This window comes from Zootoca vivipara, chromosome 2 (assembly GCF_963506605.1).
Source record: "Zootoca vivipara chromosome 2, rZooViv1.1, whole genome shotgun sequence".
Lineage (NCBI taxonomy): Eukaryota > Metazoa > Chordata > Lepidosauria > Squamata > Lacertidae > Zootoca > Zootoca vivipara.
The window spans coordinates 111,443,611-111,466,526 of NC_083277.1; the positions used below are offsets into that span (position 1 = coordinate 111,443,611).

At 46.0% G+C, this 22,916-nt stretch overlaps 2 protein-coding genes across 4 annotated transcripts in view; one reads left to right on the top strand and one right to left on the bottom strand.

Annotated features, from left to right (window-relative positions):
• Nucleotides 1–3,575, top strand: part of STAT2 (signal transducer and activator of transcription 2) — a 41,032-nt gene extending 37,457 nt beyond the window's left edge. For all 3 annotated transcript variants that reach the window (XM_035103707.2, XM_060272041.1, XM_060272039.1), the window contains exons 23-24: nucleotides 2,004–2,206; nucleotides 2,390–3,575. In XM_035103707.2, the coding sequence (XP_034959598.1) occupies nucleotides 2,004–2,206; nucleotides 2,390–2,562 (376 nt within the window). In that variant the 3' untranslated portion in view covers nucleotides 2,563–3,575. The remainder of the gene's footprint in view (nucleotides 1–2,003; nucleotides 2,207–2,389) is intronic.
• Nucleotides 3,576–5,512: 1,937 nt separating this feature from the next.
• On the bottom strand, nucleotides 5,513–22,557 carry LOC118081589 (interleukin-23 subunit alpha-like). Its single transcript, XM_060271066.1, has 3 exons — nucleotides 22,372–22,557; nucleotides 11,922–12,002; nucleotides 5,513–5,752 (listed from the first exon to the last, which is right to left on the bottom strand). The coding sequence occupies exons 1-3, from the start codon at nucleotides 22,555–22,557 to the stop codon at nucleotides 5,588–5,590; spliced, it is 432 nt and encodes a 143-aa protein (XP_060127049.1). The 3' UTR covers nucleotides 5,513–5,587.
• Nucleotides 22,558–22,916: the final 359 nt, after the last annotated feature.

Consider the following 22,916-nt stretch of genomic DNA (forward strand, 5'->3'; position numbering starts at 1 on the left):
ATAGGCTTGATGCCTAAAGGGAGAGGCAGCCAGACAAAGCTCTTTAGGGAGAGAGTTCTGCAGCCTGGCTGCCATGCTAGAAAAGGCACTGCCTCGACATCCCATTCAGTCCTGCATTTGAAAGTCGTAGCACACTCTCTTTCCCTTGTGGACATGCAGTGAAGCTGCACGTTGGAAAATTCAGGACAGAATTTTGTCCAAAATGTATAATCTGTTATTACTAGTGTCATTCAGCCCGTTTAATAAACGGGTGCTAGAGCATTCAGCCTTTTTCGGCGGCGGCGGCACGTGCGGGGGGGCGATTGGCCCCTCCCACGGCCGCCGCTTCGTCGGAGCGCTCTGCTGAGCCCAGCTAGCCGGCAGGCACCCAGGAGACGGCCGTGATTCGGCCTCTTTTGGCGGCGGTGGTGTGGGGGGGGGGCGGCTGGCCCCTCCCACGGCCGCCGCTTCGTCGGGGCGCTCCGCTGAGCCCAGCTGGCCAGCAGGCGCCCAGGAGAAGGCCACAATTCTTCTGAGGACTGAGAGGGAAACGGTAGGCAGAGGGGGGGGTGGGGAGAGCGTGCACGTGTGTGTGTGCGTCAAGTCTCTGCGTCCAATCCCTGTGTCCGTGGGGCACATGCGCAGTAGCGCGGACACAGGGACCCAGGGAATCTGGATGCAGAGACACTTGCACATTATTATATAGGGTTTTTTTGGGGGGGGAGTATATTTTAACCTCTGGGGGAAAACTTAAACGATTTGAAGTTTACAGCATGTTATTCTTTGAAAGAGAACTACTTGAAAATGATGTACAGGTGGTATTTAACTCCCAAGTAGCCTTGCTAAGATGTATAAGACTGAATCAGATAAGTGCTGGAGATGCAAAGAGGTTGAGGGAACGTTCTTTCATATGTGATGGACATGTAAAAGGGTAAAAGAGTATTGGGAAATAATCCATAATGAACTGAAAAAAATGTTTAAAAGTACTTTCCCCAAAAAAAACCAGAGTTGGGGATAATTCAGACTGAAATTCCCAGGTGTCAAAAAAGGTTATTTATGTATGCTACTATTGCAGCCCATGTTTCGTTAGCCCGAAAATGGAAAACAAGTGAGGTCCCCACCAAATAAGTTTTGATGGATGCAATAATGGAGTACTGAATGGTTTAGTTTTGGTAAAAAAAATATGCAAGGATTTATGATATGCAAAATGAACTATGGAAAGAGAAGGGAAGATATTTGAAGGATGTTTAAATGAGTATTTTAAATTGTAAAACTATATATATATACACACACACCATTATCTTTCTGTGTGTAAGACTATGCTTTTGACCAAAAAAAAGGCAAAAATTGGGTATTGTCTTATACATGGATAGTGAATGCAGAGGGGTGACGTGCGATTAATGGCATCAGCAAGCAGGAGATTGGCAGTGGCGATTGGATGGATGATTGGTGGCTGCGGCAAGCCCTGCTGGTGATTGGCTGTGGCAATTGGGCAGGCGATTGGCGCCTGCGGCAAGTGGGCGGGTGGGCTGTTGGTGGCGGCGAGTGGGCAGATAATTGGAGGCTGTGGTGAGGTGTGCGATCGGCAGTGGCTGTGGCAAGCGATCGGCAGTGGCGGGCAGGCGGGCGAGCGATTGGCGGAAGTGACCTCCCCACCCCACCCCCAAAAAAGCTAAACAACCTAATTTCTTAATTTTGGGTTTAAAAAAATAGTGTCGTCTTATACACGGGGGCGTCTTATACACGGGAAAATACAGCATGCATATATATATACTGGTGTGTGTGTGTGTGTGTATGCGCGCGCACACACACAGAGCGCATAGTCAAACTATGGAACTACCAGCTCTACCTCCACAGTAGGAGGCATCAATGCTTCTCAATACCAGTTTCTGGAAACCTCAAACGGTCTCCTGCAGGCAACTTGTTGGCCACTGAGAGAATGGGATGCTGGACTAGATAGGCCATGGGCCTGATCCAGCAGGCTGTTTTTAATGCTCTTAACTTAAGTGCTCGTGTTCATCCAGGCAGCAAGAAGAGGCCCAGGTTCCCAGGCTGAATGGTTCGGCCTTTGCAGACGATGAGCACTTGAACCACGATGCGGCGGGATTGGAGCATGGCCTTCAAGTTCCCAGGCTGAATGGTTTGCCCCTTGCAGACAATGAGCACTTGAACAATGATTTGGTGGGGTTGGCGCGCAGCCTTCAAGGCCTTCTGTCCAACAGGCAAGGTGAGTGGTGGATCTGTGGCCTTCTTGAGGAGTGAAGTCCTTGCAACAGAGGATAGTCTCCTGGGGCTACATTTGCAATGCTTTGGGTTTCTATTCTGGGTCACAGCACCCCAGATCTCTACAGTATTTCCTCCTTCAGTTCTGAGATGATTCTCTCCTTCCCTCCTGTTTCCTCCACACCAGATCCTTTCCTTCCGCTGCCAGGTGATGATCAGTTGCCACCGCTGCCCATTCAGCTGTTTGAGGCGCCTGATGACATCCCAGAACTGAATGTGATGCCTCATGAGATCCCAGAGCTGAACGTGATGGCTGATGAGATCCCAGAGCTGAACGTCGATGAAAGCGATTTTCAGTAGGCTCCCATGTACTGTCACTGCTCCCCACTTTGATAAGACAAGCTGGCATCTTCTTGGAAATAAAAGCAGGTCCACCAGAGGAGGGTTGATGGCGATGGCGATGATTTCTGGCAAGATGGATGCCTAAAACTGTGGCTCTGCTCCCTTCCGACTGCCTGCTGTCTTCCTTGTGCCCCCGCAATGGAGCATGGCTTTCTTGTTAATCAGTTCAAAGGGGATGCTTGAACCACCTTTGAAGTTGCTCTTGAGCATTCAAATAGAGAGAGAGGCTGGAGACTGGGAATGCCTGAAAATGGGTGTGTAAGCAATGAGAGTTCTGCTAGTTTGGGTTTTAAGTATTTGGGGGCCACCACGCTTACCCATCCCGTGTGCGGCTGCCGGCATACCTGCCAAGTTACTGTCAGAAAAATAAGGGACCAGGCCAGAAATAGCAGGCCGGAAGTAGCGCTGCCGCCATTTTGGAACTGGGCGGGGCATGCTCAGAAGTGACTTTTGATGCTGCTTTGCCCAGCTCCAAAATGGCCACCGCGCCAGAATAAACTGGGGAAAAGCAAAAAAATCAGTTTTTTCAGCTAGGAACAGCTGGAAAAACGGGGATTTCCTGGGGAGAACGGGAGACTTGGCAGCTAAGGCTGCCGGCTCAACCTGTATATTTGTAAATAAGCAGGTGTTATGTAATATAATTTATATCCTTATGATGTCCTGTCCTGTACAGCTTCTCTGGAACGTCCCATCATTTGGAGAAGTAGAGGGTGGAAATCAAACTGCATATTGGTACCTGCAAACGCAGACAGAGGTTGCTCTTTTCTCTGGAATTTTGGTCCTTCTGTTCAGTCGTCTTTTCCAATTTGTATTTTTTTTCACAGACTGTTCTGCTAATGCCATTTCCAAATCATTGCAATAGCCCATAGGTTTCTTCTTTATCCTCCCACATCTTTTTCCAGACCTGATCTGTGGCAGGGTTGGGGGTTTTGTGTGTGTCTGTTTTCGTAATAAAATTCACTTTTGCTGGCTCCACGGTTTCCCCTACATTGTGATTTTTGTATAGCGCGCACACACACACACACACACATCATGATTTGTGATACACTGCCAGGTCAAAAACTCTGAAACTGTTATCAGGATATGGACTTCAAACCGGTCTTATATTGATATACAATTGTACTTTGGAAGTCGAACGGAATCCGTTCTGGAAGTCGGTTTGACTTCCAAAACATTCGAAAACCAAATTGTGGCTGCTGATTGGCTGCAGGAAGCTCCTGTAGCCAATCAGAAGCTGCGGAAGCCCTGTCAGACGTTCAGGTTCCAAAAGAACGTTTGCAAACTGGAAGAATCACTTCTGGGTAGGCGGCGTTCAGGAGCCAAAACATCCGAGTTCCAGGGCGTTCAGGATCCAACCAGTAGATTGTGTACATGGCTTCCCATTAATCATTTGTTCATCCCACACATTTTCAGTGCATTTCCTCGCCACTTTCCTAACTGCAGAATACCCCTTGGTTGTTGGGTTTTTTTGTTTTTTTTTTTAGTGGATTTGTTGTGCTCATACAAGAGGCCTTTTAATCCTTTTTTTACTTGTGCAAGCCTACATTCCCCATAATGCACTTGAGCCTCTCCCGAAACAGTCTGGAGGTGTCCTTAATTGCTCCTCGTATTTTCTCCACTTCTGACTGGGTAGGGAAATAATGGCTTTAATCACTGGTTTTGTTGCATCGTGTAATCACTGCCCTTTTAAAAACAACAACAATGAAATAGTGGTGTTTTGCTGTTTAAAAATGAAAGGGGGTGGGTGGGAATAAAAAAAGGACATTCTGCCACACAGCTACAGTTGTTCTCTGGACGTTGGGGCGTATTATCGGCCCACAATGAAATTCAGGGAGGGCCAGAGGCACTGCCAGTAAGAGGGGTGGGAACATACCCCAGGAGAAAATAGAGAAACAGGGATATTACTCCAGGGGCACCCTGGCTAGCCTTGATGATTCGCCTTTATCTCTCCCTGTAACCTCATAGAATCATAGAGTTGGAAGAGACCACAAGGGCCATCCAGTCCAACCCCCTGCCAAGCAGGAAACACCATCAAAGCATTACAGACATATGCCTGTCAAGCCTCTGCTTAAAGACACCCAAAGAAGGAGACTCCACCACACTCCTTGGTAGCAAATTCCACTGCCGAACAGCTCTTACTGTCAGGAAGTTCTTCCTAATGTTTAGGTGGAATCTTCTTTCTTGAAGTTTGAATCCATTGCTCCGTGTCCGCTTCTCTGGAGCAGCAGAAAACAATCTTTCTCCCTCCTCCATATGACATCCCTTCATATATTTGAACATGGCTATCATATCACCCCTTAACCTTCTCTTCTCCAGGCTAACCTTCTCTTCCCTCACTTCCGCAAATGGAATGCCGGGTCTTTTGCACACGGGGGAATAATTTTTTAAAAAATAGCTTTTAATGGAGTACATCATACAAAAATATGAGCAACATTCATACCCCCCCCAAACAAATCATCCCTCAAAATGGAATGAATAAAACGGCATGCAAATAAATAAATAAATAAATAAATATAAACGTGAAAATGTGGAAGTTATTCAACAAACCCCTCCCCTTAAAAAAATTTTTTTAAGTTGGCACATGGATCGTCCCCACATTAAAATAATAATAATTATTATAAATATAAATATAAAACAACAACATCAAATTTCCACCCCGGCCATTTGGATGGGTTTCTGCAGCCACTCTGGGCGGTTTCCAGCAAAAGAATAAAAAATACATTAAAACATCAGTCATTAAAAACTTCCCTAAACAAATCTTGGCCCCTTTTTGTCTTATCGTCGGGTGTCTTACAGTACTAGCAGGGGATTGGGGCCGGAGTTTAAATAAATAAATAAATAAACACATTAAATAAAAATGTTAAATAAAAGCACGACGGCACATGTGCTATCGATAAATTAAGTACGTCAATTAAATACAATGAAAAGCGTACGACTCAGGACACACAAATCGACCCTTCTTCGTTGGGCCTTCCCTCTGATCTTAGTTTGCATTCCTGGCTAACGCTGCGCAATGGGAAATGACTCTTGCCACCACAACAGCGAAGGACTGCAAGCGGAGCAGGATGGGGCCCTCCAAGGCTTGCTTTACCCATGGTGCCAAAGTGGGCGGGAGGGCTGGGCTGCTGCTTTCCATATTTCCTCCAACCTGTAGGAGAGAAAAGTATAGTATCCTGTTTAGATAAGATAAGATATCTTTATTGTCATTGTCCCCTTGCGGGAACAACGAAATTACTCGGTTGCTACATCCACTCAGATAAAGCATTCCGCATAATCCAAAATTACAAAAACCTAATTAAAAACAGTAAATATAATACAAAATAACAAGTAAAATAAGATGACTTCAAAGTCCAGGCTTTCCATTTAAGGCCAAAATTGCTCTAGAGAAGAAACTGTTCCTGAGACGGCTCGTTCTTGCCTGCATTGTTCTATATCTCCATCCCGATGGCAGGAGCTGAAAGAAATGGTGACCAGGGTGCGTTGGATCTCTTGATATGTCTAGTGCTTTTCTATGGCACCTGGTGATATAGATTTGTTCTAAGGTGGTGAGTGAGCAGCCAATAATGCTCTCTGCTGTTTTAATGATTCTACACAGCCCTGCTCTGTCCTGGGAAGTACAGCTTCCGTACCACACACATAAACCGTACGTGAGCACGCTCTGTATGGCACAGTGATAGAAGGCAAGCAGCAGCTTTTGTGGAAGATGGTTTTTCCTTAAAATTATCAAAAAATACAGTCTCTGCTGCGCCTTCTTCACAAGCCCCCTTGTATTAACACTCCAGGACAGATCCTCCTGTAACTCAATGCCTAGAAATCTAAACGTTGTTACCCTCTCCACACAAATTCCGTCAATCAAAAGTGGCTGGACCTCGTTCTTCTGTCTCCTAAAGTCCACCACAAGCTCCTTAGTTTTCTTTGTGTTTATGAGCAAGTTGTTGACTCTGCACCACTCTGTCAGCTGGGCGATAAACGTCGCAATATACTGATATATCACGATGTCTTAAATAAGGATGGGGCTAGGTAGAGGCACTGGCTGGCTTCGTGGGTTTTTCTTGCATCGTGATCTTTGCATAGCTCGCATACATCATGATTCGTGTTTAAAATGGTGAAACCGATATCACGATATGGATTTCAGATGGATTGAGCTTCGGTGTGTGCATTGGATAATGGTACAAAACCAAATTTATAGTAAGTCAAATAATATGGTCCCGGGAAGCCTGTAGGTGCAAAAATTCCCCCCCCCCACCCCGATCTTCAGAAGCTAGTATATAAAGGTGCCTTTGATAGGAGGTAGTACCTAGTCATCTGGGTCAGTAGCCTCATCCTCCCAAAGGGTTAAATATGCTTCCTGCTCAGGTGGCTAGTTCTGTAATAATTGAAGTCCCTGGTTCGAGTCCTACCCTCCAGAGCAGCATTTAAGATGGCGGTGATAACAATGATACAACAGCATATGGCAACCCTATGTAGCCGATCTGTGCAGAGCCTCCAATGTAGAGGGAATGCAAATGTAACCATCTGCCTTTGGGACTTGGGGACTCTTGCAAAGCAGAAGAAGACTGCCCCTATGGTTGTGCTGTCCTAGCATAGCTAGACTCAGGTGTGCCTTCTTCACAACTCCTGCGTCCTTCTATAATATCTCCCTTTCCACTTTCTTCACCAACTGCTTAGCTTCTAGGATTGTGCCGTACAGCAGTGACGTTAGCATGGTTGCTAAAAAAGAAAATCCATCTCATGTCCTTTGCTTCAATGTTCGCTTCATTGCCTCTTTCCATTTGCCTCCGACCTTCATGCGTGATCCCGAGGCCTCCCTGTGAAACCCATTCAGCCCCTATGAAACATGTACCCACCTCTGAAACGAGTTGCAATAGTTTATACAGGTTGTTTTTGAGCTCAGTCTTTGACTCCGGGAAAACGTGCACCAGAAGTTTATGATAATGGTGGAGTCCTTGGTGGATTTTCCCCAGGCAGCCCTAGGAAGGAGAGTAGAAACTTAGTTTATTTTGTTAATTTAAAGGACAGGCTCGGACCGCAGCAAGCATCAGATCTTGCAGCCTTGGATGCAAAACTGCCGAGAGTCACATGTAAGAGTCACAAAACTGCTGAGAGTCACAGCCTTTGATATTCAAATTCTGCTCCCTAATTTGATGTTATGAGACCAGGCTAAAGGTTCCTACTGACATCACTTTTTTTAAAAAAAAATGCATTCGTGGTGATTAGGGCTCATGATGCTATTGGGGCGGTTATACGCAATCTCGCTTTCAGTACTGATGATGCCTGCAAAAGTTTCAGGGTGGCTGTACTGCTTTGCTTTCCATAGGTCCATGTCCTGGGACTTCGTCCTAAAATCCTCTAACATTTTATACCCCAAATGTTTGGGGGTGGTTGTTGCTTTCCTACCACTTTTGTTGTGCTATGGAGGAAGAGTTTCCCCCTCCAGACAGAAACCATGGGGAAGCATCATAGGATAGCTAATAAAGAAGAAAGATGTGTGGATGGCCCAATATTAATCCACTACCAATACTGTACTGCATCAATGACATGTTAATGATTACATCTTCAAAAAAAAAAAAACACCTTAAGTTATGAGGCCCAGCTTCTGTCAAAGCTGTTTGTCCCTTCTTTCCCCCTTGTTTTTTTCACTGTCTGACTGCCCAACACCTGGTGGGGGCCACTGACTAGACCAGGGGTCAGCAAACTTTTTCAGCAGGGGGCCGGTCCACTGTCCCTCAGACCTTGTGGGGGGCCGGACTATATTTTTTTTGGGGGGGGATGAACGAATTTCTATGCCCCACAAATAACCTAGATATTTCAATTGCTTTTCACAGAGTTAACGTAGCAATGGAATAAAATGCAATGCCAGAATATCGTCACTTTGATGATACTGGAAATGTTAATTAATGTACGAGCAGGCATAGCTGCCAAGTTATCCCTTTTTTTAAGGGATTTTCCCTTATGCTGAATAGGCTTCCTCGCGAGAAAAGGGAAAACTTGGCAGCTATGCGAGCAGGAATTACCAAAGCGATAGCTGATGGATACGGATAAAATAAAAAAGAAAAGTGAATTAGAGATAACTATGAAATAAAATCAGCAATAAGGAGTAATTAATTATCCAAAAAGGGGGTGGGGGAAAAATTTAAGCAAATTTCATACCACTTTTTTTTTTAAAAAAATCTGTTATGGATTTGTTAAAAATTTGGAAAACCAATAAAAATTAACTGGCAAGAAAAATACAAGGCAGGAAATAAAAGCAACGGAAGAGATAATACAAATTTAATAAATAATAATGACAACAAAAGCAGCAATTAAAACACAATGTGGATCTACTGTGGACCACCTGAAGGAAGCTTGTAGTCTGCAGGCCACGGTTTAGGAACCCTTAGACCAGACCTTCCAGTGCTAGAACTGAAAACAGACTCAGCTCTTCACTAATCCTTTAGGTTTGTGAGAAAGAGTCTGGATAATTATATAGGTGTGTGGTATAACAACTTTCTTCCTGCCTTCGGGGAACCATTTCCACATCTTAAGTGCTTGCCAAGGAAACTCTTGAGTGTCTGCTGTGGAACTTCCGAGTTGTTGCTAAGCTTCGTGGGACGAGTTCCGGTGCACGTTCTTGGTTTGGAAGAGGGCACTGTGTCAAGGCCCTTGGGGCTTCTCCATGTTACCAGTGATGGCATTATCCTAATTGAAACTGAGGGTGGTGGGGCGGGGAGGTAAAAAATGTCCCGAGCTGCTGACTTGCCAACATAGCATGGTTGCCTTTGCCCTTAACCTGAAGCCAAACGTAAAATGCACACTAGAGGAAGGGAACAAGAATCCTCTTACAAATCTGTAATAATAATAATAATAATAATAATAATAATAATAATAATAATATATTATTTTTGTACCCCGCCCATCTGGCTGGGTTTCTCCAGCCACTCTGGGCGGCTTCCAACAAAGATTAAAAATACAATAAAATGTCACACATTTAAAACTTCCCTGAACAGGGCTGCCTTCAGATGTCTTCTAAATGTCAGGAATAATAATAATAATAATTTATTATTAGGCTGTGTACATATGATACCTTTCAAAAAAATATTCTCCTCCCCTGTTCTGCCACCCAAAAAACTCTGGGCATTGTTGATTTCCCCGCAACCGAGTTACAATTCCCAGAAATTCTTAACCAACTACCGTGTCCAGAAATCGTTGAGGGAAGGTTCAAATGTGCTTTAAAGGAATAGCGTGTACACAGCCTTAGTCTTTAAGGTGCCACGAGACTCCTGCTGATTTTCAAGCAGAAACTAGCAAATTCAAGTTGTGCAGTTAAAGTGGATTTGGTGCTCTTGCGCAACAAACACACTCCCCCCCCCCCAGAAAAAAAATATTGACTCTCTTTGTGGTTAGGAACTTGACAGGAAAAATGAAAGGTGAGGCGTAACTTCCTGGGAGGCAAATTGGAATGAGTTGTCAATAAATGACAGGCATTTATTAACTTCCATGCAAACTTTGTGCAAAGAAATCAGGACTTGATGCTCAGTAAACAGGCTGTCTAGAAGTGACTTTTGTTGTTTTTGCTGCAACAGACTAATGCCCCTCTGGAAATAGATACAGACAGGCTTTATTATTATTATTTTACTGACCATGTTGTCTTTTAGATTACCGTAATTTGGGAAAAATTAATGGGGGTTTGCTGGTCAAATTATGAAACACGTCTGTTCCGTGCAGCATTCTCCCTAGCCGCCTTTGCGTGGCAGCTGGCTCATCTTCCCCTCATTCAGGCCTCGCAGACTCTGAAATTAAGTTCTCTGGGCCTACTCTGAAGGTCAGGATCCAGTCTTCAGAAACTGACCAATCGAGGAAAAGGGGTCACCTTAACACTGGCCCCGGCAGAACAGGAGGGCCCGTGCCCATGTCTGGACACATGTTGGTTCCTCAGGGTACGTCCCAAGCACAGGGGCCCTTTCCTCATCCACACAACACGCATCCTTTAACGCAATGTCAATTTGCAGCAGTCTTGCGTAAATTATAGCGGCCTGTGGCGGTGACCCCCTGAAATACTCTGGGCACTCTTTTCGTATTGGGTCTGCCACTCAATGGGACTCCACCCGCATCAAGGAGCTGGGTCGCTGGCGTTCTGCGGCATACAAGGGTTACATTCGTCCCGGCATGCCATCCTTAACGGTTGCAATTTGATTTTCTCGCAGGTCTGTCCAGCACGACAGGTGATGGGGCATAGCGCCATTCACTGGGCGGCGGCCTATGCCTCATCACATGACTGGGGCCGCAGTCTTGACATCCACCCCAAGGTACACATCTATTGGATGGGCCTGTGGGGCATGCATTGGTCCTTCTTGATGCCCATGCTGCTGAGGGTGGCAGCTGCGCACGGACCACCAAAAGTTTTGGTTCTGCACCTGGGAGAGAATGACTTTTTTTGGGGGGGGCGCGCGTTGCCCTGACCCTGGCCTCCAAGGCAGACGTCAAAAGCTTGCAGGCCATGTACCCGGCAATGCGCTGGAGAGGGGTTAACAGGCCCTCTTGCATCGATTATGCGGTGCAGAAAATCAACAGGGCCATGCGCAACACCATGCAGCCAATTGGCAGACTCTCTATTCCACATCCCACCATCATAGTGGAGAAGGGCGGGCTATTTTGGGCTGATGGGGTACATTTGACCCCCCCCCCCCGAGAAATGAGCTTTGGCTTTGGCCAAGGTCTCAATGATTGGGCGGACAGATGTTTGTTCTTCAGCTGTGGGTTTCTTGGCGGTGAGGCCCCTTAGGGCCTCGGGTGGCAGTTTTTAGGTATCCTTGGCAAGGTATCCTTTAGTCTATCTTCAAGTTGGGGGGGGAGCACCCCCACATGGCGGCGTTTGCAGGGCCCAGTAAAGGGTTGATTGCAGGAGTCCCTGGCCCTAGAGCGGCAGCATGTAGGTCAAACTCCCGGCGGAGGTAATGTGGGAGGCACGCTGTGTATGTAAGTTTGTGCTTTACAGCCCCCTCCCACTGCACCACATTGCCCTGCACATCCTCAGCTTCCCACATTCTGAAGTTAAAGTTGTGGCCAATTTGAACCCATATTTTGTTCTCTTGTTTGGGGGTAGGCACCATGGACAAGGTTCACCGTGTGTGCTCGCAAAAACACTTAAAGGTAAAGATAAAGGGACCCCTGACCGTTAAGTCCAGTCACAGACATTTCTGGGGTTGCGGCGCTCATCTTGCTTTACTGGCCGAGGGAGCTGACGTTTGTCTGCAGACAGTTTTTCTGGGTCATGTGGCCAGCATGACTAAGCGCACGGCGACTTCTGGCGAACCAGAGCAGCACACGGAAACACTTACCATTTTATTATTGTCCAACGAATCTGGATCACATTTGTCTCTGCATTCAATCCTCTGGGGAAGTTCAACGGTCGTATTTACCTCCTTGGGGGAGGGGGGGGGCGAGAAAGAGAAACTCGCTGTAAAGATGAATCTTGAGCAGGCCTGAAACCCAGCACCGGGTATTCCTCCTGCCTTGCGTTCCACCTTACAATCTCTCTCACCTCTGTTGTTTCATTCACCAACATCTCTCAACTTTCAAGGAAGAGGCTCCCCCACCTAACATCCCTGCTACCCAGTTACAACTGCTGCTTTTTGCATAGTACGGTATCTGAAATTATGGAGAGGCTGAGCCTGAAAGTGCAATTCAAGTAAAACCACCTGAACTTTGGTTCTGTTTTGAAATTAGGCTGAACAGGTGATCATGCCCTAATAGATACGGAGAGGACAGCCTCAGTGTTGGAAACCAAGTCCTCAGTACTCTGGGTCCTTTTATCTGGTCCCTGGGATTCTCCCCAGATCACACACCTCTCCCGCCCCACCAGCCCTGCTTTGCACCTTGAGTACTTTTACCTGGATGATATGCGCCTTTGAGCTCAGATAATAAATAGCAGACAGTGTTCTGGGGCAGCAGCACTCACCTGGCCTCTGTTCAGTTGTGTTGCTGCTGCATACGGGGAGGTAGAGAGAGGTAGGGGTGAGCTGGCAGAGAGGTTGGTGCCGTGGTGCAAATGCATCAGGGCAGGCATCCCCAAACTGCGCCCCTCCAGATGTTTTGGCCTACAACTCCCATGATCCCTAGCTAACAGGATCAGTGATCAGGAATGATGGGAATTGTAGTCCAAAACATCTGGAGGGCCGAATTTTGGGGGTGCCTGCATCAGGGGATCTGTTCCGGTACTCCTGCCAGTGTCTGTTTGCACCGCACCAACCTTTCTGTTCCCCTTCTGCCTCCCAGTAAACAGCCACCACGTGACCGGGGGTCAGGTGAGTGGCCTGTTCACCACACTGTCTCAGCCCCTCCAAGTGTCCCTATTTTCCAGGGATAATTCCAGTTTTACAGAAGCCGTCCCGGATTCTGATTTGATCCTGGAATGTTATGCTTTCCCTTAGGACAGGCACCCCCAAACTGCACAAAGACTTGGGGAATACAACAAGGCATACAATAGAGTTAGTTTGCTGCAGCAAACACAATAAACTGACTTATTGTAATTTCATGGCCTTTTGGCACAGACACACCTAAGTACTTGGGAGTGTGGATAGTCGGCTGTTCCTAACCCCTTCTGCATCTGATGGATGGACTCTAGTCTACAGAATTTCACAACCCAATAAATCTTTAAGGTTCCAGAAGAATCTCTGTCTATATCAGGCATCCCCAAACTGCGGCCCTCCAGATGTTTTGGCCTACAACTCCCATGATCCCTAGCTAACAGGACCAGTAGTCGGGGAAGATGGGAATTGTATTCCAAAACATCTGGAGGGCTGAAGTTTGGGGATGCCTGCCTTAGGACATCCCTATTTTCATCGGAGAAATGTTGAAGGATATGGAGTTATGCGACGCCTGAGACAATGAGATAAGTAACTATATAGAGCCTTTAGAAGATATCTGAAGGCAGTCCTGTATAGGGAAGTTTTAAAAAATGTTTTTTGTTTTTATATAAGTTGGAAGCCACCCAGAGTGGCTGGGCCGCTGGGGCAACCCAGTCAGATAGGCAGGGTATAAATTATAAAATTATTATTATTAAGGAATAGGATGTCCCTATTTTCATGAGTCTGACCAAACTGTGGGAGGCAGTAGAAGACAGGAGTGCCTGGCGTGCTCTGGTCCATGGGGTCACGAAGAGTCGGACACGACTAAACGATTAAACAACAACAAATGTTCATTGGAGGGTATGTTGTCTGCTCTTGCTGGTAATGCTATTTGCTTGCTTGGAGGGAGGGTAATGAGGTGTTTGCGTGCGTATAGAAACTAGCCTACTAGCCTCAGGTAATATATTCAGGTTGTTTGCTTGGCCCACCTTTGTCTCTGCTCCCACCCACCATTGACATGAAGGTTGCTCAGAAAGGAATGCAGCTTTCAAGCTAGAAAAGGTTTGCGGCAAGCACTTCCTAGGGTTTGAGAACGGAACCTGTCAACCTGTCACTTTCTTTATGTGTGTGTGTGTGTGTTTGTCCCTAATATTGGAAACAGTCCAACGGATCTTAGCTACACATCTACACATAGCCGAGTGTGGATTTGAACCCTGGTCTCCCAGGTCCTAATCTGACTCTAACCTCTGCACCACACTCTCTAACGCTGATGGCAGCCCTTCTCCCTTCTCGAGTTGCCTGGTTCTCCTTTGCATCTAGTTACTCGAGAGCAGGGGGGGCTAGGCTGTGGAATGCCCTCCCACCAGAGGTCAAAGAGAACAACAATTACCAGACCTTTAGAAGGCATCTTAAGGCAGCCCTGTTTAGGGAAGCTTTTAATGTTCGATGGATTTCTGTATTGTGGTGTTTTGTTGGAAGCCGCCCAGAGTGGCTGGGGGAACCCGGCCAGATGGGCGGGGTATAAATAATAAATTATTATTATTATTATAGGCTGCAGCCCCCCTGATATTGTTGGACTCCTTATACAGTGGTACCTCGACTTACGAAGATGATCCGTTCCGCGGTCGTCTTCATAAGTCAAAGTCTTCATAAGTCGGAGTGCCACTACGGCACATGCGCAAAACGTGATTTCGCGCTTCTGCTCAGGCACAGAACGTGTGCGCCGGGAGGACTTCCGGAGGCTTCCACTCCAGAAGTTGAATTCTTCGGAAGTCGAAGCCTTCAGATGTCGAGGTATGACTGTATAGTACTTGGCCAGCGGTCAAGGACGCTGGGAGTTGTACTGGCTTAGAGTGAGCAGACTAGAAACCATCCAAAGATACAAGACCTAGCTCTAGATCATTATGGTTCAGCAGTCCACAGTAAAGTTAAGCTCCAGTAAGGTTAAAACCATCTGAAGCATTAGGTTGCATCTGAGTGGTGGAATTTTAACTGTTAGACTTGCAGGCTTCCTCAAACTCGGTCCTCCAGATGTTTTTTGGCCTACAACTCCCACGATCCCTAGCTAGCAGGACCAGTGGTCAGGGATGGTGGGAGTTGTAGTCTCACAACATCTGGAGGGCCGAGTTTGACGAAGCCTGTTTAGAGGATGGTAAAAGTATGGAGTTTCCGCTCACAATCATGTGAAATCAAGGACCAATTATGCTGCAATATTAGAATATTAAACGGGGGAGAAACAAACAAACAGCAATTGCATCACCTCACAAGGTTTCAAAATGAAGAGGAACGAGAATGCGAAACTTTTCAAATCACATGCGAGGAGGAGTTGCCGTTTTCAAAATGTGCTGGGTCAGACTTCACTGTTTATTCGTTGCTGTGAATAGAGCCATGGGAAATGTTCCTCGTGCAGTTGTTTGTGTAATTCTTAACTCTCTGCTAAATGTCACTGGGTAAAGATGCTGGCTTGTCATGTGACACAGTCAAGTACCTTGTGTCACATCATACACAGTTGAATGTCTTGAGACTAACATGTGGCAAGGGTGGAGAAACTCAACAAGACAGGGATGCAAAGAAAACTGGTGTGCGCATGTGCCAATTATTGAAAGGTAAAAGCTGTCAAAACCCTTTGCTCTGGGCTGTTCCCTTCAGATTGGCTCCGGTGGTCCTGCCGGTATATATGGCCTTGTCTATTATTTAAACCAGTGTTTCCCAAACTTGTGTCACCAGCCGTTGTTGTGTTTTTGGACTACAACACCCATCATCCCTAGCTAGCAGGACCAGTCATCAAGGATGATGGGAATTGTAGTCCCAAAGCAGCTGGCGTCCCAAGCTTGGGAAACACTGATTTAAACTGATCCTTACCTGGGGACAAACTAAGGGGAGGGGGCCGTCCTTGACATGGGTAGCTGAAAGTGTTCGATATTTTGAAAGGACAATTTAATACCAGAAAATTCTGGAATGACATCGCTCATTTCCCATTTTGTTGTCCTCCTCCTTCTCTTCTCCACTTGTGCTGGGGGCACACTTTGCTAATCTTTCAGGATATGGCGCCCTCTGCGAGGCCAAAATTTGGCGCCCCCAACAGATCTTCTCAATTATGGATCTTTCTCCGTTTTTGTGCCCCCTCAACTTGGGACACACCACCCTAAATCTGGCACTACTTGTGGCGATCGTAGTAGCCAGGGGGTGGTAGTGACTCTGGATTAAGGCTACAATCCTATGTGCATTTACCCAGGGATAACAGCAACTGAAAACAATGGGACTTACTTCCGATTGAAGTAAACATGCATAGTATTGCACTATTAGTAACATGGAGTAGAGGACCTCTTGTCTCTCATTAAAGTAGGGGTGTTGGTGGTCCTCCACATATTATTGGACTCTCGACTTCCAGTAGCCCCAGGCAACATACCCAATGATTAGGGTGATGTGAACTGGTTTACCAGCAATTTGTGGTAGAGATGGTTGAATCCATCTATTTCTGTTTTTCTTTTGTCCAGTCAGATTCAGTTCTCCAGAATTCCACACACACACACACGTCGTCATGAAACCACATCAGCGTTTTAGCACTGATTCCTCCCAATATACACATGCTTGTATGCAGTTTTGCCAAATACATCTTTTGCAGAACAATTTTGGAATGTTTGGAACTCCTCCTCAAGGGTGGCAGAGTCAACCAAACATTAGGCACGATCTCTTCTGGCTTTGGTTATCCCTTTATTTGGAGCTGTTTTTAGCTGAGCCAACTGCCTGTGTTTTAATGGTTTACGGAAGAGGTTTTCAATCTTTTTGAGTCCACAGCTCCCTTGACCAGCTACAGTCATACTTTGGTCCGCAAACGCCTTGCGACTCGGACGTTTTGGCTCCCGAACGCCACAAACCCGGAAGTGAGCGTTCCAGTTTGCAAACTTTTTTTGGGAAGCCGAATGTCTGATGCGGCTTCCGATTGAGTGCAAGAAGCTCCTGCAGCCAATCGGAAGCCACGCCTTGGTTTTCAAATGTTTTCGGAAGTCGAACAGACTTCCGGAACAGATTCCGTTTGAGAACCAAGGTACGACTGTACATTCTTTCTGCAGCATCCCTGGGGGGGGGGTCAGGAACCCAGTTGTGTCACCCCTTGCCTGCAGAGCCAGCAGCCCCTTACCCTTTTTCAAACACCCTCCCTTGTGGAGTGTTCCCTCAGCCACCTCTATAATAATAATTTATAATAATAATTTATTATTTATACCCCGCCCATCTGGCTGGGTCTCCCCAGCCACTCTGGGCGGCTTCCAACAGAAGAATAAAACACAATAATCTATTAAACATTAAAAGCCTCCCTGAACAGGGCTGCCTTCAGATGTCTTCTAAAAGTCTGGTAGTTGTTTTCCTTTTTGACATCTGTTGGGAGGGCGTTCCACAGGGCAGGCGCCACCACCGAGAAGGCCCTCTGCCTAGTTCCCTGCAACTTGGCTTCTCGCAACAAGGGAACCGCCAGAAGGCCCTCGATGCTGGACCTCAGTGTCCGGGCAGAATGATGGAGGTGGAGACGCTCCTTCAGGTATACTGGACCGAGGCCATTTAGGGCTTTAAAGGTCAGCACCAACACTTTGAATTGTGCTCGGAAACGTACTGGGAGCCAATGTAGATCTTTCAAGACCGGTGTTATGTGGTCTTGGCGGCCGCTCCCAGTCACCAGTCTAGCTGCCGCATTCTGGATTAGTTGTAGTTTCCGAGTAACCTTCAAAGGTAGTCCCACGTAGAGCGCATTGCAGTAGTCCAAGCGGAGCATGCACCACTCTGGCTAGGCAGTCTGCAGGCAGGTAGGGTCTCAGCCTGCGTACCAGATGGAGCTGATAGACAGCTGCCCTGGATACAGAATTGACCTGCGCCTCCATGGACAGCTGTGAGTCCAAAATGACTCCCAGGCTGCTCTCTTCTCCCCTCTCCTTGGGAGTCCTCTGGGCAGCCGTTGCCCCTGGTCTCTGAGCTGTCCTCCCTGCCCCAAAGAGAGGTGCCTCCTCCCACTGCCCCACAGGGGCCTGGGAAGCACCCCCTGGCCAGCCCCAGAGGCACCATTCGCCTGTGGAGCTTGTAGCCAGGGCTGTTGCAACAAACAACTGCGCAAGCCTTTGGGAGGCAGAGACGCGAGAGGGCATCAGAGGAGCGAGGGAACGAAAGAAAGAGGGGACAGAGGTGTTGCCCGTGGCACCCATGTCCACCATTCAAGGCACCCCAGGGTGCCACAGCACACTGGTTGAAAACCGCCAGTTTACAGTGCTGCTGTTTTAGAATAGCACTGCCCACCTTAAATTGTTTAATGCTCTGCCAAGAGGAATTAAGCAGGTGCCTTCCTTCTGTGCCAACTTTTTAATGTGTGCATAATATCTTTCTATCCTGCCAGGCCTATGCAGGCAATTAAGAATATTTCCTTCCACAGTGGTTAATGGATGTCTGTTGTTGTTTTACTTTTTTTATATGGATTTTGTTGGGCATGTTTAATTTTTATTGCTACAAACCACTGATATACTTTTAATGATATAAATATTTTTTATGAATAGAATAATAATAACTAAAACTAGTTTTATAGGAGTGTCCTGCCAGATTTTGGCAAGTTTTCAGCGGCTGTATAAAATGACTATGTTTTATTGAAATGGATAGAACAGTTTTACGTATAAGCCACCTGTGAAAGACAGTATGGGGGGGGGGTTTAAATAAATATAAATGCAAAACAGTGGCTCCACCACTAGGGATGGGGGGAGAAAGTCAATCTAGTTCTCATTTACAGGTGAATCTCACTAATCTGCACTTTCTAAAACAATATGAGAACCAAAAGACAGCCGTCCTTTGAAATTCTTTAAACTTCTCAGAATTCTGCAATGCCGACATGGGCATAAAAATGCATATACTGAAGTAAAGTGTGAGTATAAATGCATAAAATGGTGAAAATAACATATCAGAAATGCTTTATATTACGGAAAATTGGCTTGCAGGTATTATTATTAATAATAATAATAATAATAATAATAATAATAATTTAATTATTTGTACCCTGCCTATCTGACTGGGTTGCCCCAGCCATTCTGGGCAGCTTCCAACAAATATAAAAGCATAATAAGATCTCGATACGAATCCAAGGCAGACCTTTTAACATCACAGTAATCCAAGTTTATGCACCAACTACCGGTGCTGAAGAAAGTGAAATTGACCAATTCTATGAAGACCTACAACACCTTCTAGAAATGACACCAAAGAAGGATGTTCTTCTCATTACAGGGGATTGGAATGCTAAAGTAGGGAATCAAGAGATAAAAGGAACAACTGGCAAGTTTGGCCTTGGAGTTCAAAATGAAGCAGGGCAAAGGCTAATAGAGTTCTGTCAAGAGAACAAGCTGGTCATCACAAACACTCTCTTCCAACAACACAAGAGACGACTCTACACATGGATATCACCAAATGGGCAGCATCGAAATCAGATTGATTATATTCTCTGCAGCCAAAGATGGAGAAGCTCTATACAGTCAGCAAAAACAAGACCTGGAGCTGACTGTAACTCAGATCATCAGCTTCTTATAGCAAAATTCCAGCTTAAACTGAAGAAAGTAGGAAAAACCACTGGGCCAGTAAGATACAATCTGAATCAAATCCCTTATGAATACACAGTGGAAGTGAGGAACAGGTTTAAGGATTTAGATTTGGTGGACAGAGTGCCTGAAGAACTATGGATGGAGGCTCGTAACATTATACAGGAGGCAGCAACGAAAACCATCCCAAGGAAAAGGAAATGCAAGAAGGCAAAATGGCTGTCCAACGAGGCCTTACGAATAGCGGAGGAGAGGAGGCAAGCAAAATGCAAGGGAGATAGGGAAAGATACAGGAAACTGAATGCAGATTTCCAAAAAACAGCAAGGAGAGATAAGAGGGTCTTCTTAAATGAGCAATGCAAAGAAATAGAGGAAAACAATAGAATGGGGAAAACCAGAGATCTGTTCAAGAAAATTGGAGATATGAAAGGAACATTTCGTACAAAGATTACCATAATCAAGGACAAAAGTGGTAAGGACCTAACAGAAGCAGAAGACATCAAGAAGAGGTGGCAAGAATACACAGAGGAATTATACCAGAAAGATATGGAGGTCTCGTACACCCCAGGTAGTGTGGTTGCTGACCTTGAGCCAGACATCTTGGAGAGTGAAGTCAAATGGGCCTTAGAAAGCACTGCTAATAACAAAGCCAGTGGAAGTGATGATATTCCAGCTGAACTATTTAAAATTTTAAAAGATGATGCTGTTAAGGTGCTACACCCAATATGCCAGCAAGTTTGGAAAACTCAGCAATGGCCAGAGGATTGGAGAAGATCAGTCTACATCCCAATTCCAAAGAAGGGCAGTGCCAAAGAATGCTCCAACTACCGCACAATTGCGCTCATTTCACACGCTAGCAAGGTTATGCTTAAAATTCTACAAGGCAGGCTTAGGCAGTATGTGGACCGAGAACTCCCAGAAGTGCAAGCTGGATTTCGAAAGGGCAGAGGAACCAGAGACCAAATAGCAAACATGCGCTGGATTATGGAGAAAGCTAGAGAGTTCCAGAAAAACGTCTACTTCTGCTTCATTGACTATGCAAAAGCCTTTGACTGTGTCGACCACAGCAAACTATGGCAAGTTCTTAAAGAAATGGGAGTGCCTGATCACCTCATCTGTCTCCTGAGAAATCTCTATGTGGGACAAGAAGCTACAGTTAGAACTGGATATGGAACAACTGATTGGTTCAAAATTGGGAAAGGAGTACGACAAGGTTGTATATTGTCTCCCTGCTTATTTAACTTATATGCAGAATTCATCATGCGAAAGGCTGGACTAGATGAATCCCAAGCCGGAATTAAGATTGCCGGAAGAAATATCAACAACCTCAGATATGCAGATGACACAACCTTGATGGCAGAAAGCGAGGAGGAATTAAAGAACCTTTTAATGAGGGTGAAAGAGGAGAGCGCAAAATATGGTCTGAAGCTCAACATCAAAAAAACCAAGATCATGGCCACTGGTCCCATCACCTCCTGGCAAATGGAAGGGGAAGAAATGGAGGCAGTGAGAGATTTTACTTTCTTGGGCTCCTTGATCACTGCAGATGGTGACAGCAGTCACGAAATTAAAAGACGCCTGCTTCTTGGGAGAAAAGCAATGACAAACCTAGACAGCATCTTAAAAAGCAGAGACATCACCTTGCCGACAAAGGTCCGTATAGTTAAAGCTATGGTTTTCCCAGTAGTGATGTATGGAAGTGAGAGCTGGACCATAAAGAAGGCTGATCGCCGAAGAATTGATGCTTTTGAATTATGGTGCTGGAGGAGACTCTTGAGAGTCCCATGGACTGCTAAAAGATCAAACCTATCAATTCTTAAGGAAATTAGCCCTGAGTGCTCCCTGGAAGGACAGATCGTGAAGCTGAGGCTCCAATACTTTGGCCACCTCATGAGAAGAGAAGAATCCTTGGAAAAGACTCTGATGTTGGGAAAGATTGAGGGCACTAGGAGAAGGGGACGACAGAGGACAAGATGGTTGGACAGTGTCCTCGAAGCTACGAACATGAGTTTGACCAAACTACGGGAGGCAGTGCAAGACAGGAGTGCCTGGCGTGCTATGGTCCATGGGGTCACGAAGAGTCGGACACGACTAAACGACTAAACAACAACAAAATAAAACATCAAACATTAAAAACTTCCCTAAACAAGGCTGCCTTCAGATGTCTTCTGAAATATGTATTTACGTATCTCTTTGACATCTGATGGGAGGGCGCCCCACAGAGTAGGAGCCACTACCAAGAAGGCCCTTTGCCTGGTTCTCAGTAACTTCGTTCCATATATATCAGTGCAAAATTGCATACAAAATGCTGGTTGCATTAAAATGCTGGTGGATTTTAATGAGGAGTTTGAAAAAAACAAATCGCAAACTGAGGTGGAAATGTGGGGGATTGTACTTCACAATTTTTTAAAAAGGAAGACACTGAGAAAAACTGAAATGGATAGATTTGGCCATTCATCTCCATCACTAAACCTCAACCCTTCCCTTCTAGGTCACTTTTCTCTGAGGGCTGCTCAATCATGAAACACCCCACAAATGAACTTTTCTAAACCCTAAGCCATTTTGGGGAATAGAACGGTTCTGCTTTCAGGCTAATTGTCAGTGTCCGTTCTTTGCTATCCTTTAATTCATTTCCCTACCAAATTCGCTTCTTTACATTCCAGCACTCCACTGGCATCCAATGTTCGCCAATTCAGGATACCATTTCATATGCATCTGACAAAGTGGTCCAGAAAAAGCATAGGCCATAATAAACCGCTCTTTAAAAGTGTCATGATGCAAAGTTCTCCGCTGTTGGAGCTCTGTCGTGATCCACGCTCCTCTTTGGAACCTCAGACCGCTTTGCTGAGCGAAAGCGGGGACTTCTATTTTTTACTCACCACCACCTCCTTCTCCTCTAGCCTCAACTTCCACAACTCGCTGAGTATCTCCTGCGAGGCATCTTTGCAATCCTGCCAGGAAGGCTTGTTTCCCCTGGGCAGCCTCATCCCTCTGGAAGCAGCAGCCAGCAGCAGCAGCAAGAAGCCCAGAAGGCAGCTTGCCCTGAAGTTCCTTGAGTTGTTCTGCATCTCTGAGGGATTCAGATAGAGCCTGGGATGATTCACGAGGACTTGCCTTGAGACTGATTGTTTGAGGAACCAGGATCCCTCTATTTATATTCTCTTCCACAGGTTGACTCAGGCAAATAGTGGGGATTTCCCTTCTGGGCCTGACAGGTGGGGATTGTACTACAACTACAGTGATGTCAGGGAGAAGAGCTAAGTCCAGCAGATTCCATTCACAGCGACAGTGACACTGCTAAGTCCACTGGAAGAAAAGCAGAAGTGATGCCGTGGTCTGGGCACTCCACTGTGGATTGTGGGTCACCTCAGAAATTGGTTCATTTGCCTAATGGGTTAGGAGCTTGGGCATCTCCAAGCAGGGTGGG